The 15,059-nt window shown below is 50.3% G+C and overlaps 1 protein-coding gene and 1 long non-coding RNA gene across 6 annotated transcripts in view; one reads left to right on the top strand and one right to left on the bottom strand.

The window, feature by feature from the left end:
- Positions 1 to 13,650, top strand: part of EML2 (EMAP like 2) — a 58,547-nt gene extending 44,897 nt beyond the window's left edge. For all 5 annotated transcript variants that reach the window (XM_083516153.1, XM_083516155.1, XM_083516152.1 and 2 more), the window contains 8 exons: positions 470 to 601; positions 1,077 to 1,144; positions 2,217 to 2,305; positions 4,804 to 4,901; positions 8,304 to 8,391; positions 8,604 to 8,699; positions 10,618 to 10,748; positions 12,316 to 13,650. In XM_083516153.1, the coding sequence (XP_083372279.1) occupies positions 470 to 601; positions 1,077 to 1,144; positions 2,217 to 2,305; positions 4,804 to 4,901; positions 8,304 to 8,391; positions 8,604 to 8,699; positions 10,618 to 10,748; positions 12,316 to 12,441 (828 nt within the window). In that variant the 3' untranslated portion in view covers positions 12,442 to 13,650. The remainder of the gene's footprint in view (positions 1 to 469; positions 602 to 1,076; positions 1,145 to 2,216; positions 2,306 to 4,803; positions 4,902 to 8,303; positions 8,392 to 8,603; positions 8,700 to 10,617; positions 10,749 to 12,315) is intronic.
- LOC310712949 overlaps positions 1 to 15,059 on the bottom strand; it is a 2,318,697-nt gene that overhangs the window by 2,085,779 nt on the left and 217,859 nt on the right. The gene's annotated exons all lie outside the window — the stretch shown is intronic.

Raw genomic sequence — 15,059 nt, 5'->3', positions numbered from 1 at the left:
GCCTATCTTTTTATCTGTTGGTTGGATTTCATTCATTTTGGCAATGTCCATAGATGTATTATCGCCCAGGTACTCAATGGAATCAGTTGAAGGGTGCAGCGTGCTAACATTAGTGATCAGTACTCCTTTTTTTGGTGAATCTACCTTGAGGTGTTCTGTTTGACTGATACCAAGTTCATCCTCATCCAGGTATCTCATGCTGGTCCAAGAGCGCGTTGTAGTTGTCATAGGGATGGTTTCCTTCTTAGATGGTAGATTGTTGCTGTCCCTTACGCACTGTGTTAGATCTGTTGTTAACAGGTTTATCTCCGCAATTGTAGAGGTATTATAAGAGTAATCTTTCATGGGGTCTATCTTGGCTTTTTCAGAGAGGTTCTCTTTCTTCAATTGACGACCCTTGATAGTTTTGCTTGCAGTGGGAGAGCTGGGTGACCCGTAGTCTTTCTCTCTCTCTCTCCCTTTTCCCCAGGGACACACGGAAGAACTCTGGGGCTTGGCCACCCACCCGGCTTTGGACCAGTTCCTGACCTGCGGGCAAGACAAGCAGGTTCACCTGTGGAGCGTGGCCACCCACCAGCCCCTGTGGAGCAAGGGGATCGAGGTGGGTTCTTGTGCCGGTTGGGGGGCAGAGGGGAGGACTGGGTTGGGGATTCCGTGTGGTGTTATATGTGAGGGGCAGGTGGGGCTCGCTCACCTGGGAAGGGAACTCTGACCCCAAACCTCCACTGCCTTGGGGGATATCTTCAGGAGAAAAAACTGCTCAGGAGGAAACCTTACACAAATCTGGAGGGGCGTCCCTAAGACAGTTGGATGGTGCCTTGTACGCCTCCTTCCAGCAATTCCGGTGCCAAATGTCTTCCTCTGCTTTCCTTTGGTGAGGCTGAGGATGGGGTGGGTGGATCTTGTCCTCTGGACAGCCCAGGACCTCCAGACACACTTCCCAGGCTTGTGCCCCGGGGAGATCACTTGGGTGATGCCAGTGCAGTTCCCTCCCCAATTCCCTGGTGACATAAAATGGTTCCCATGCTTAGTGCTACACATCCCATAATTGCACTTCCTTTCTCTGTCTCCTGCAGGACGCAGCTCGCTCGGCTGGATTCCACCCCAGCGGCTCTGTTCTAGTGGTGGGCACCGTAACTGGCAGGTAATTCTTATTATTTACAGTGGTACCTCGGGTTACAGATGCTTCAGGTTACAGACTCCGCTAACCCAGAAATAGTACCTTGGGTTAAGAACTTTGCTTCAGGATGAGCGGCGCGGCAGCAGCAGGAGGCCCAATTAGCTAAAGTAGTACCTCAGGTTAAGAACAGTTTCAGCTTAAGAACGGACCTCCAGAATGAATTAAGTTCTTAACCCGAGGTACCACTGTATTGGACGCGGGTAGCGCTGTGGTCTAAACCACTGAGCCTCTTGGGCTTGCCGATCAGAAGGTTGGCAGTTCGAATCCCCACGGCGGGGTGAGCTCCCGTTGCTTGGTCCCTGATCCTGCCAATCTAGCAGTTCGAAAGCACGTCAAAGTGCAAGTAGATGTGAAAAGTGAAGTTACAGGGAACCAGGCAGAGGGCCTTTTTGGTGGTGGCGCCCGTCCTGTGGAACGCCCTCCCACCAGATGTCAAAGAAATAAACAACATCTGAAGGCAGTCCTGTTTAGGGAAGTTTTTAATATTTAATGCTGTATTGTTTTTAACATTCGATTGGGAGCCGCCCAGAGTGGCTGGGGAAACCCAGCCAGACGGGCGGGGTATAAATAAATAATAAGAACAATAATTTATTTATTTATTTATTGGTAGCCAATTAATCTCCTCAGGGTTTTGGACAAGGGCCCTGCCTGGAGATGGTAATGATGATTTGAATTTGCATACCATTCTTCACCCAGGGTTCGCAGGGCGGTTCGCAATATTAAAAGCACAAAACAAGAACACAAAATTCGTAATGAAACGAAGCACGTTTAAAAGGCCGTAGAATGTTAACCAGCCGAAAGCCCTAAAGAGAAACTTGAAGATACGTCATGAACGTGCCAAGCGAGAGATTAAACCTGGGTCCGTCTGCTTCCCCTCTGAACTCTGGCCCTTCCCCAAAATCAGTCCAACAGATCTGATTATTTTTTCCCCTCTGGGGAGTCTCTTCCTCCCCTCCTGTCCTGCCACCACACAGCCAAAGAAACTGTCGCGTGGCCTCCTGGAAAACTTCCCCCTCCCTTCTCTGCTTCAATTCAGGTGGCTGGTGCTGGACACGGAGACGCGAGATCTGGTGACCATTCACACGGATGGAGGGGAGCCCATTTCTGTGGTCAGCTTCTCCCCAGGTAGGAAATGTGGGGGGGGGGAGAGAGGGGTACGGAGGGAGGAGCCAAGAGGTGGGTTTGGAAGGAAGGTTGTGGCAGAATCCTACCGTGATCTGTTGGTTTGTCTTTGCGTTTAGCTTCTGTTGTTGTTGTTGTCGAATTGTGATGTCCACAAGTACAGTGGTGCCCCGCAAGACGAATGCCTCGCAAGACGGAAAACCCGCTAGACGAAAGGGTTTTCCGTTTTGGAGGTGCTTCGCAAAACAAATTTCCTATGGGCTTGCTTCGCAAGACGAAAATGTCTTGCGAGTTCCTGCGGGTTTTTTTCCCTCCCCCCCTTTCCCCCAAGCCGCTAAACCGCTTATCAGCTGATCCTAAGCCGCTAAGCCGCTTAACAGCTGATCCGCTAAGCCGCTAATAGCGCTAATCCGCTAAGCCGCTAATAGGGTTGCTTCGCAAGACGAAAAAACCGCAAGACGAAGAGACTCGCGGAACGGATTCTTTTCGTCTTGCGAGGCACCACTGTAGCTTTTTTCCGCCTGGGAAAGGCAAGCAGAGCATTCGCTGTTAAGATAGGAGGGCTTGTCCTCTAAGTTCATTCCTTCGTTCTTAACGGAAGGAGCGTAAAGAGCTTTGGGTCAGACCAAAGATTCGGCTAGTTGGCCGGGGGGGAGAGGGTGTCCTGTCTCCCAGTGACCAGCCAAATGCCTATGGGAGGCCACAAGCAAAACATGAATGCAATTGCTCTCTCTCCCTCCTGCGATTCCCAGCAAATTATTATTATTATTATTATTATTATTATTATTATTATTATTATTATTATTATTATTATTATTCCACCCTATACCCGGGTGTCTCAGGGTGGTTCACAGAATAAAATCAAGATATAAAACCACAAAATACCTAATAGAAATAAAAACTACGCAATAGCCTGCCCCCCCCAAAAAAACACATTTTAAAAGGGCATAAGATGTCAATCAGATCAACCAAAGGCCTGGTTAAAAAGGAATGTTTTTGCCTGGCGCTTAAAGGTATATAACGAAGGTGCCAGGCGAACTTCCATGGGGAGAGCATTCCACAGATGGGGAGCCACTGCAGATAAGGCCCCGTCCTTGTGTTGCCACCCTCCAGACCTCTCGAGGAGGAGACACACAAAGAAGGGCTTCATAAGATGATCTCGGTCTGGGTATGTCCATAAGGAAAGAGGCGGTCCTTGAGGTATTGTGGTCCTGAGCCGTTTAAGGCTTTATAGGTCAAAACCAGCCCTTTGAATTGGGCCCGGAAGCTAATTGGTAGCCAGTGCGGTCAGACCAGGATCAGTGTAATACAGTGGTGCCCCGCAAGACGAATACCTCGCAAGACGGAAAACTCGCTAGACGAAAGGGTTTTCCGTTTTGGAGGTGCTTCGCAAGACGAATTTCCCTAGGGGCTTGCTTCGCAAGACGAAAACGTCTTGCAAGTTTGTTTCCTTTTTCTTAACACCGTTAATACAGTTGAGACTTGACTTCGAGGAGCAACTCATAGAACGCAGTGTACATAGTAGCCTTTTTTGAGGTTTTTAAAGACTTTGGTGATTTTTGAAGCTTTTCCAAAACTTCTTTTGCAGCCATTTGTTAAGCTTTTAAAACTTTTTGGGGGGGTTTTGGATTTTGGGTTGGGGTGTTTGGAATTCAAGGACTTGGTGTTGGGAAGGGGTTTGCAAGAATCTGGAAGCTTGTGGTTTTTTTCTGCATTTTTATGATTTTCTGTGACCATTGGGTCACTCTGCTGTTTTTTTAAAAAAATTCTGGGTTTGAATTTTGAAATGCTCTTTACAGTATGTGTGACTTTAAAGAGCACTTAATAAACTCTTGTTGTACCAAAATTGGCTTTGTTTGGCCTTTTTTTGACCATAGGAACGCATTAATTGATTTTCAATACATTCCGTCAATGCATTAATTTCGTCTTGCGAGGCACCACTGTATGCTCAAACCGTCTTGCTCCAGTGAGCAACCTGGCCACTGAATTCTGCACCAGCTGAAGTTTCCAAGCCGTCTTCGGTGGCAGCCCTACTTAGAATACAATGGGATTTGGAGGGACACTGAATCCCAGAGATATGTTGTTGCACTGTTCAATTTGTTTTTAACTACGCTTATGCAATTTTCTTATTATTTTTTTTGCCGGGTTGGGAATATTCTCTGGGACCTTTTCAGTGGAAAGCGATGCTGGAATATTACAAAAATAATAATAATCCTAAGACTATTGGAACTGACTCCTTTGGAAGGTGGTGGACTCTCCTTCCTTGGAGGTTTTTAAATAGAGGTTGGATGGCTGTCCGTCACGGATGCTTCAGCTGAGATTCCTGCATTGCAAGGGGGCTGGACTGGATGACCTCAGGGGTCCCCTTCCAAGTCTACCGCTCTCTGATACTAAGTGTGCACTGGAGACTAAAAATTCTGAGCTGCATTAAGACCCCCATTTTGCCTTCCAGTGACTTCCCACCCCTCCAGTCCCCTGACTCTTGCTTTTGTGCTTTGCAGATGGCAAATACCTGGCCCTGGGCTCCCATGACAACTTTGTCTACATCTACCTTGTTTCTGAGGGTGGCAGGAAGTATGGGCGCGTCGGCAAGTGTTCGGTGAGTGGAGGCACAACCAAAGACATTCTGCCGAGAAAGATTCCCTTCCTTCCTTCCTTCCTCCCTTGACTTCCTTTCACCCAAAGGTTACAACATCCAAAACGCCACGTTTAAAAACAACTTACAATCACAATATAAGGCGGGTGCTAAAGAAACACAAAAAGGGACACGGGTGGCGCTGTGGGTTAAACCACAGAGCCTAGGGCTTGCCGATCAGAAGGTTGGTGGTTCGAATCCCCGCGACGGGGTGAGCTCCCGTTGCTCGGTCCCAGCTCCTGCCAACCTAGCAGTTCGGAAGCACGTCAAAGTGCAAGTAGATAAATAGGTACCGCTCCAGCGGGAAGGTAAAAGGCTCTGGTTCTCCAGAAGCAGCTTAGTCCTGCTGGCCACATGACCCGAAAGCTGTACGCCGGCTCCCTCGGCCAGTAAAGCGAGATGAGCGCCGCAACCCCAGAGTCGGTCACGACTGGACCTAGCGGTCAGGGGTCCCTTTACCTTTACCTTAAAGATACACAGTGGACACTCGGGTTGCGAATGTGATCTGTGCGGGAGGCACGTCTGCAACCCACAGCACCGTGTCTGCGCACATGTGGGCTGTGATCTGGTGTTTCTGCGCATGCGCGAGCGCCAAAACCCAGAAGTAAACCGTTCCAGTACTTCCGGGTTTCGGCGCGTCTGTATCCCAAAAACACGCAACCTGAAGCGTCTGTAACCTGAGGTATGACAATACACCTCAAGTGCTGAAAACAGGCTAAAGAGTTGCGTCTCCAGGGGGTGGAATATTTACACCCCCCTTTCCTCTAGCCCAGACTTTCCAAAGCAGCTGACAAAAACTTACATATCGCAAAAGAAACACCCAAATCTAGTTTCAGAAGCAGAAACGTCCCTGTGGCAACATGGCTGAACGGGATCTCTTTGGTCCCCACTTGGGCAGTTGGGTCTGATGCTCAGCTATGAAGTATTTATAGCTATTCGGAGCATCTTCTGTTTCAGGCACCACCTGTTGCATCCTTGTAAGGCGGTCTCCGCCAAGCTGGTGCCCTCAATTATGTTTTGGACCACAACTCCCATCAGCTCCAGCAACGGTGCTGGCTGGGGGCTGATGGGAATTGTTGTTGTTGTTTAGTCGTCTAGTCGTGTCCGCCTCATCGTGACCCCCTGGACCAGAGCACGCCAGGCACTCCTGTCCTCCACTGCCTCCCACAGTTTGGTCAAACTCATGCTGGTAGCTTCGAGAACACTGTCCCACCATCTCGTCCTCTGTCGTCCCCTTCTCCTTGTGCCCTCCATCTTTCCCAACATCAGGGTCTTTTCCAGGGAGTCTTCTCTTCTCATGAGGTGGCCAAAGTACTGGAGCCTCAGCTTCGGGATCTGTCCTTCCAGTGAGCACTCAGGGCTGATTTCCTTCAGAATGGAGAGGGTTGATCTTCTTGCAGTCCATGGGACTCTCAAGAGTCTCCTCCAGCACCAGAATTCAAAAGCATCCATTCTTTGGCTCTTAGCCTTCTTTATGGTCCAGCTCTCACTTCCTTACATCACTACTGGGAAAACCAGAGCTTTATATCAAGGGCACCAGTTTGACAAAGGCTGCCATATTAAGATAGTGAAATACTGTAATATTGCAAGTGGGCAGCAGAGGGAGCTGCTCTGTCAGATATAGGGGTCCAGCCAGCCGTACAGCAGTGTTTCCCAACCGGTGTTCCGCGGCACACTAGTGTGCCGTGAGACACCGGCTGGTGTGCCATGGGAGGAAGGCGGGCGAGTCGGGCGGTGAGAGGCGGCGGCGGCGGCGAGGATCCGCGTCGAGCCGGGGGCGGCTCTGCGGTGGTGGTGCCGAGCGGCGGGGCAGCGCGCGCAAAAGGGAGGAGCGCGAGACAGCGGAGGAGGAGGAGGCCGGCATGTCCGGGCAGCAGCAGCAACAACAGCAGCAGCAACTCCCGCCGCCGCCCCCTCCTCCGCCCGCTATCGCCGCCGCCGCCTCAGCTGCCCTCGCTCTGCTGCCTCCTCCCACCCCGGCAAGGGGGAGGGGAAAAACTTTCGCTTTTGTGCGTCCCTCCCGGCGTGACGCTGCGCGCTGACGTCACGGGGCGGGGCTTTAATGGTGGTGTGCCGCGAGATTTTTTTCCGGCTAACAGGTGTGCCGTTGCCCAAAAACGTTTGGGAAACACTGCCGTACAGCATGTCTTTTTTTTTTTTTAAAAAAAATTATCCTTTTGAAAAATGGATAATGGTTTGTGGTGCTTCACTCCTCTGGGCAGGTACGGCTGTCCACAACAGCCTGATTTCCTGGGCTTTTTTTGACTTGGCCCCAGAAGATGCTGAACAACAGGAGCCTCTGGCCATGCGCAGAGTGTCCACCTCATCTGGGCGCAGCGAGGAGATTAGCAGGGCACACGGTGGCCGTGAGCGCCAGGGTCCTTTGCCTTGAAGTGAAATAAAGCGCCCTGGGCTCGGTTGGTTAGAGCGTGGGGCTGATAGTGCCAACGTGGCAGGTTTGATTCCTTTATGGGACAACTGCATAATCTCGCATTGCAGGGGGGTTGGACTAGATGATCCTTGGAGGTCCCTTCTGAGTCGACGATTCTGTGGTTTCTAAGGGGTTGTAGAGCATCAAACAACAATAATAATAACAATAAATTTTTATTTATACCCCGCCCTTCCCGGTTCAAAAACCGGGCTCAGAGCGGCTAACAACAAATTTAAAACACTTAATTATAAAAGCAGCATAAAATACAGTATAAAAACATGAATAACAATAAAATTCAAAAATCAATTAGATAATCCCCAGGGCTAGCTGGCTAAATTAGTCCTACTGGGCCAGCGAGGAGACCAGGGGAGAATTAGCTGTGGGATCCCAGAGCGGGTGATCTTCATAAAAGGGGAGGGGGAGGGAAGAGAAGGGAAATAAAAGATCAGGCTGAATTCAAATTAAAGGCCAGGTGGAATAGCTCTGTCTTACAGGCCCTGCGGAAGGAGGTTAAATCCTGCAGGGCCCTGGTCTCATGGGACAGAGCATTCCACCAGGTCGGAGCCATCACTGAAAAGGCCCTGGCCCTGCCAGTCTGACTTCCTTAGGGCCTGGGACCTCTAAACTGTGATTATTCATGGACCTTAAAGTCCTCTGCGGGGCAGCCCAGGAGAGGCGGTCCCGTAAATATAAGGGCCCTAAGCCACAAAGGGCTTTAAAGGTCAAGACTGGCATCTTGAACCTGACCCTATACTCCACCAGGATCCAGTGCGACTGGTAAAGCACTGGGTGAATATGCTTTATTGGCAGGGACCCCGTGAAGAGCCTCGGGGTTATGTGTGTAACAGGAAGTGTTCCCCTTGCAGGTGTGTGTGTGTGTGTGTCTGTCAATCAATCAATCAATCAATCAATCTAAAATCTCCCCTTTGCTTTAGGGTCACTCCAGTTTCATCACCCATCTGGACTGGGCCTTTGACAGCAGCTGTTTGGTCACCAATTCTGGCGATTACGAAATCCTGTACTGTGAGTATAGAGTTTGGGTTCTTGTTCTTAGCGCCACCTTTGCGCTGGGAGTGGGACTCGGAGGAGTCCTCCTTATCAGACCATCTTCTCCTTCAGAGTCTGTTTCCACAATCTGCGATCTCTGCAGAAGGAACAGCCCAGGTTCTGATGGCATTATGTGCTTTACATTTTCTTGTCTGTGTCTCCTTCCTCCTCCTGCTCCCTCCCTACAGGGGACCCCTCCACCTGCCGTCAGATCACCAGCGCTGAGGCCGTCCGCAACATGGACTGGGCCACGGCCACCTGCGTCCTGGGCTTTGGGGTCTTTGGTGAGTGTCTCCTGGCTGGGCGGGTTGTGTGAGCAAGAAATATAATAATAATAATAATAATATATTTTTTATACCCTGCCCATCTGGCTGGGCTTCCCCAGCCACTCTGGGCGGCTTCCAACAAAATATTAAAATGCAGTAATGTATCAAACATTAAAAGCTTCCCTAAACAGGGCTGCCTTCAGAAAGGCTCTGCGGGGCTCCCAAAACCAAGGCACACACTTTAACCTTTAACCCCCTCAGACAGGATGATGCCCTTGGCTCCGCCCAGAAGCACAAATGGAAGAAATAATAACAATAATTATTTATACCCCACCCGTCTGGCTGGCCGGGGGTGGTGGTCAGAGCTCCCCCACTTCCTCTTCTTAATAAATGATTTCTTTTATTTTCAAACAGTGAAAATGTCGGCAAGCAAGCCCCTGGTTACTGCTAAACCAGGCAGAATAGGATATGGCAAATGTCCCTTACAGATCGCCTGCACAACTCCTGCCAGTCCTTTCGTCCATGCGGGTGGTTGGCCCAGCAAGCAACAGAGGGTTTTCGTTTGGGCATTGCAGATTACGATGCACAAAACGGGAAAACGGGATGGGTTGACGGGATGTTACAACTTCTTTCTCCTGTATAATAATAATAATAATAATAATAATAATAATTTTATTTATATCCCACCCTCCCCAGCCGAAGCCGGGCTCAGAGCGGCTAACAACAATAAAAGTAATACAGCATTCTAAAATCAATTCATTCTAAAATCAATTCAAAATCAAATTAATGGCAACCATTGGGCTAGAGTTCTATGAGGATTACGAAAGGAGGAGGTCAGGCTGTGCCTTGGCCAAGGCCTGGTGGAACAGCTCTGTCTTGCAGGCCCTGCGGAAAGATGTCAAGTCCCGCAGGGCCCTGGTCTCTTGGGACAGAGCGTTTGACCAGATCGGAGCCACAGCCGAAAAGGCCCTGGCTCTGGTTGAGGCCAGCCTAACCTCCCTGTGGCCTGGGACCTCCAAGATGTTTTTATTTGAAGACCGTAAGGTCCTCCGTGGGGCATACCGGGAGAGGCGGTCCCGTAGGTACGAGGGTCCTAGGCCATATAGGGCTTTAAAGGGAAGCTTTTTAATGTTTGGTGTTTCGCTTTGTTTCTATATATGTTGGAAGCCGCCCAGAGTGGCTGGCGCAACCCAGGCAGATGTGTGGCGTACAAATAAGAAAATTATTACAGTCGTACCTTGGTTGTCGAACGCCTTGTGACTCAGACGTTTTGGCTCCCAAACGCCGCAAACCCGGAAGTGAGTGTTCCAGTTTGCGAACGTTCTTTGGAACCCGAATGTCCGACGGGTCTTCCGTGGCTTCTGATCGGTTGCAGGAGCTTCCTGCAGCCCATCGGAAGCCATGATTTGGTTTCTGAACGTTTTGGAAGTCAAACGGACTTCTGGAACGGATTCGGTTCTACCTCCAAGGTTGTTGCTGTTTAGTCATTTAGTCGTGTCCGCCTCTTTGTGACCCCCTGGACCAGAGCACGCCAGGCCCTCCTGTCTTCCACTGCCTCCCGCAGTTTGGTCAAACTCATGCTGGTAGCTTCGAGAACACTGTCCCACCATCTCATCCTCTGTCGTCCCCTTCTCCTTGGGCCCTCCATCTTTCCCAACATCAGGGTCTTTTCCAGGGAGTTTGTCCATAGAGTTTTCTTGGCAGGGATACTGGAGTGGCTTGCCGGTTCCTGCTCCAGGTGGATCACGTTTGGTCAAAACTCTCCACTATGACCTGTCCATCTTGGGTGGTCCTGCACGGCATGGCTCATAGCTTCTCTGAGTTATTCAAGCCCCTTCGCCACGGCAAGGCAGTGATCCATGAAGGGGACTTCCAAGGCACGACTGTATTATTATTACTGTTATTTCCGCCGCTGACTTTTTCTCTGCCCTGTTAGGGATCTGGCCGGAGGGTGCGGACGGCACCGACATCAACGCCGTCTGCCGCTCCCACGACGGGAAGCTTCTGGCGTCTGCCGACGACTTCGGCAAAGTGCACTTGTTCTCCTACCCTTGCTGCCAGCCGCGGGTGAGCCTCCCGCCCCACCTCCCCAGGGTCTCTTACCCTCTCGTCTTGCCCCGATCCTTTCCTTCTGCTCTCATTCTAAGTACCCAATCCCAGAAGCCAGAACAGCAAGAGGGATCGCTGCGCAGTGAAAGCAGCAATCCCTCTTGCTGTTCTGGCTTCTGGGATAGCTGCGCAGCCTGCATTCGCTCCATAAGACGCACACACATTTCCCCTTACTTTTTAGGAGGGGAAAAGTGAGTCTTATAGAGCAAAAAATACGGTAACCTGAAAGTGGGCAAGGGGCGTTCTGAGACTTCCACACCAACCTCTCTTGGCTCGTCTCTTTCCCAGTTGCTCGCGGCATCCGCCACTCAACCCCATTCCCCCCCGGTTTCCGCAGAGCCTGCATGTCTGGGTTGCCCCCCCCCCCATCCTTAGCCCAGTGGTTCTCAAAAAGATTTCTCTGGGCCACACCTTCAGAATAAAAAATTGCTCGCAGCACACCGATTTTTTAAATATAAGAAATACGTTGGAGGACAAAAAGAAACAACTCGTTGAATTATAACATAGAGCACGACTGCTTTATAATGTTATCACGGGACACACAGCAAATAGAGAAGCGTGCAGCTACCTAAGAACGTGAATCATTCCCCAAATACAATTATAAACAAGCCTATATGTACCTTAAGTATGTAGGCAAACTCAAGGGGAAGTATGAGCTCACTTTTTCTTGGGTGATCTCATTTATAGGATGAGATTGTCCTCAGTGTCACTCGATGCTCTTGCTCTCGTTTTGAAAAGACAGCTGTCCATATTCTGCAGAGGAAAAAGAAACTATACTGTATTACACTGAAATGTTTAAATGATTAATAATAATAATAATAATAATAATAATTAATAATAATAATAATTTATTATTTATACCCCGCCCATCTGGCTGAGTTTCCCCAGCCATTCTGGGCGGCTCCCAATCAAGTGTTAAAAACAATACAGCATTAGACATTAAAAACTTCCCTAAAGAGGGCTGCCTTCAGATGTCTTTTAAAAAGAAGATAGCTGCTTATTTCCTTCACATCTGAAGGGAGGGCGTTCCACAGGGCGGGCACCACCACCGAGAAGGCCCTCTGCCTGGTTCCCTGTAACCTCACTTCTCGCAATGGGGGAACCGCCAGAAGGCCCTCGGCGCTGGATCTCAGTGTCTGGGCAGAATGATGGGGGTGGAGACGCGCTCTCAGGTATCCTGGGCCGAGGCCGTTTAGGGCTTTCAAGGTCAGCACCAACACTTTGAATTGTGCGCGGAAACGTACTGGGAGCCAATGCAGATCTCTCAGGACCGGTGTTATGTGGTCCCAGCAGCCGCTCCCAGTCACCAGTCTAGCTGCCGCATTCTGGATTAATTGCAGTATTTGATTGTCTTGGAATCTCCCCCCCAGCCCCACTTGCCATCCTCGGAGTTACAAGCTTGGTGGATCAGGGGAACGCTGTGGACATAGTGTATCTTGATTTTGGGAAGGCTTTTGACAAGCGGGGCAGCCAGCCTTTGTGTGTGGGGTTTCTCCTGAGACCCATTTCCTCTCTCTTGCTCCAGGCCCCCAGCCACACGTACAACGGCCACAGCAGCCACGTCACCAACATTGCCTTCCTCCACGACGACAGCCTGCTGCTCTCCACCGGTGGGACTGACACCAGCATCCTCCAGTGGCGCCTCGTCTAGGGGGAGGGCAGGGCAGGGCGGGGGGCAAGTGGGGCTTTTCCCCTCCCAGGGGGAGGGAACGGGGCAACGAGTAGGGTTGGGGGTGGGGTTGGATCCTATTAAACACTTTTTGAGGTTGGGAGTGACAGCAATGTGGGGGGTGGGATTGTGGAAAGAGGAAGATTTAAAGAGAGGATACGGCGGAGCTATATTTTACAGACATCTCTATATGAATAATGATAATATATATCCAGATCTATCTCTATATATCTATATTTAAAGGCTGGAGGTTGCACAGGCTGAGAATGTGACGGTGTTGGCGGGGGGGGGGCTTATTCCCAAATTGTGAGGCAGCCCCTGCTCCCCTCCTTAAAGAAATCACGGAGGGAGAAGCTGCCGCCCGCAGATTTCGCTCTCCTCCCCAGACTATGGATGTCAAGCAGTTTGAGACCTGCTTTGACCGGCGAGGCTTTTCATTCCTGCTCCCCCAATCTCCCCCATTCCCTATCCCACCCAGAGCTTTGCAAAGAGGCATTGAGTGAGGGAGCCAAGAGTCCTTTTTTTTGCTTTTCCGGACATCCTTCTCCCCCTCCATGAATTTGCTCATCTTCCTTTGAAGCCACCTGTATCCCTCCATCACATTCCCCAAATCGGTGCTTTGGAGAAGGGCTTTCTCTCGCCCGCCCTGGGTTTTCATGCAAAATGGGCCTTGCCCCCCACTTTATGCATGCAGCCATGAATTAAGACGGCTGCCCTTTCGCGCCACGACTTGGCCAGGCTTCCCTAACTGGCTGGGGGATGGTGGGGAATTGTATATTCCTTAACTGACGGAGGGCGTCAGGTTGGAGATGGGTGAATAGCAATATTGGGAGCAGAGGAATCCCTTGTCGCTGTCTGAGTCAGAGGACAAGGAGAGGCGTCCTGGGGAGCTAAATCGGAGGGTATGGGGACAACATAATCTCCTTTTTTAAAACTCCCAACAGAGTCACATTTTCAGCCCAGGTTGGCGGTATTTTGCACTGGACATATTGATGGTTTGGGGATGGGGGGGGCGGCACGCGTTTTTGGCAATTTCAGGGCCCGACGAGGAGCAGGAAGGTGGAAGGGGAGGGGCAAAGCATGTCTGTCTGTCTGTCTTCTGTATTTTCCAAAGAAAATGTGGCAGAGCTTAGAAAGCTGTTTAATAAGAATACGACAATAAAAAGAGACCTAACAACGCACACACACACACAGACACACGCCTTCCTGTGTGTAAATGTCATTGTCAGGGGCAACTCCTGAACCTTAAACAGACCTCACAGGGTGAGCCTAAACAAGCAGCCTTTTCCGAGGTCAGGTATGCGGTCGAATGCGCTCGCGGCGAATTTGTTTGCCCAATGAATGTCATGCTGCCTGGAGCAAAAGGAGCCTGGGGTAGCTCAGCTGGTGACAGCATGGCTTGGATCGCCATATGGGACAGCTGCATATTCCTGCCTTGCAGGGGGTGGGTTGGGATGGATGACCTCGGGGTGCACCCTCCATGATTCCATCACCCCCTGCTTGGGGCTTTTCAACGTACGGCCTCTTTGCTCGGAGGAACAGGAGCGGTCCCAGAGCTAAGCCCCTTGAGCATAGCCTGGGGTTGGGGCCAGAGGATTTTGGAAAGCCCTTCTATAGAAATGCCAAAAATCCACCCTCCCCTGTGTCGCTGGCTGATGAGTCCCAGGGTGCAGTGAAGCCTCGCCAGCTCCTTCTCATCATCTGCAGCTGCTGCTGCTGCTGCTACTGGATTATTTTCTCTCATCTCTGCTTCTCTCTCAAAAAAAGAGGATTTAAGAAAGCAGGCAGGGAAGGGAGAGCGGGGGGGGGGGGCAAGCTCATCTAGGATTATGTAATTCGGCGATCAGGCGACACAGGACTTTTTTTGTGTGTGTGTGACTGTAAAGATGAGACCAGAAACTAGCTGAAATTCCAGCTGAAGAAATCACACCTGGAGTTGGAATGTGACTACCGGTCTCTCTTCAATAGCAGAAGAGCACCCGCTGGATCAGGCCCAATGGCCCATCTAGTCTGGCATCCTGTTCTCACAGTGGCCGACCAGATGCTCATTATGGGATACCAGTGAGCAGGATCCGAGCAGAATATATTACTATTAATAATAATAATAATAATTATATACTGTACAGTGGTACCTCTGGTTGTGAACAGGATCCATTCCAGAGACCCATTTGCAACATGAAAAGAGCGCAACCCACAGTGGCGCGTCTGCACACGTGTGGGTTGCAATTCGTGGGTTCTGCGCATGATGTCATTTTGCGCTTCTCTGCGAGCAGCGAAACCCGGAAGTAACCCTTTCCAGTACTTCTGGGTCACCGCGGGACGTAACCTAAAAGACCGTAACATGAAGCAGACATAACATGAGGTATACCCCGCCTAGCTGGCTGGGTTTCCCTAGCCGCTCTGGGCAGCTTCCAATAAAATATTAATAATAATAATAATTTATTATTTATACCCCGCCCATCTGGCTGGGCCTCCCCAGCCACTCTGGGCGGCTTCCATAAAAACCAAAAATACAATAAAATATCACACGTTAAAAACTTCCCTGAACAGGGCTGCCTTAAGATGTCTCCTGAATGTCAGGTAGTTGTTTATCGCCTTGA

This window comes from Podarcis liolepis (genome assembly GCF_965112155.1).
Source record: "Podarcis liolepis genome assembly, chromosome: 7".
Classification (NCBI taxonomy): Eukaryota; Metazoa; Chordata; class Lepidosauria; order Squamata; family Lacertidae; genus Podarcis; species Podarcis liolepis.
The sequence above is the reverse complement of the archived record's forward strand: the minus strand, read 5'-3'. Positions and strand labels throughout refer to the sequence as shown.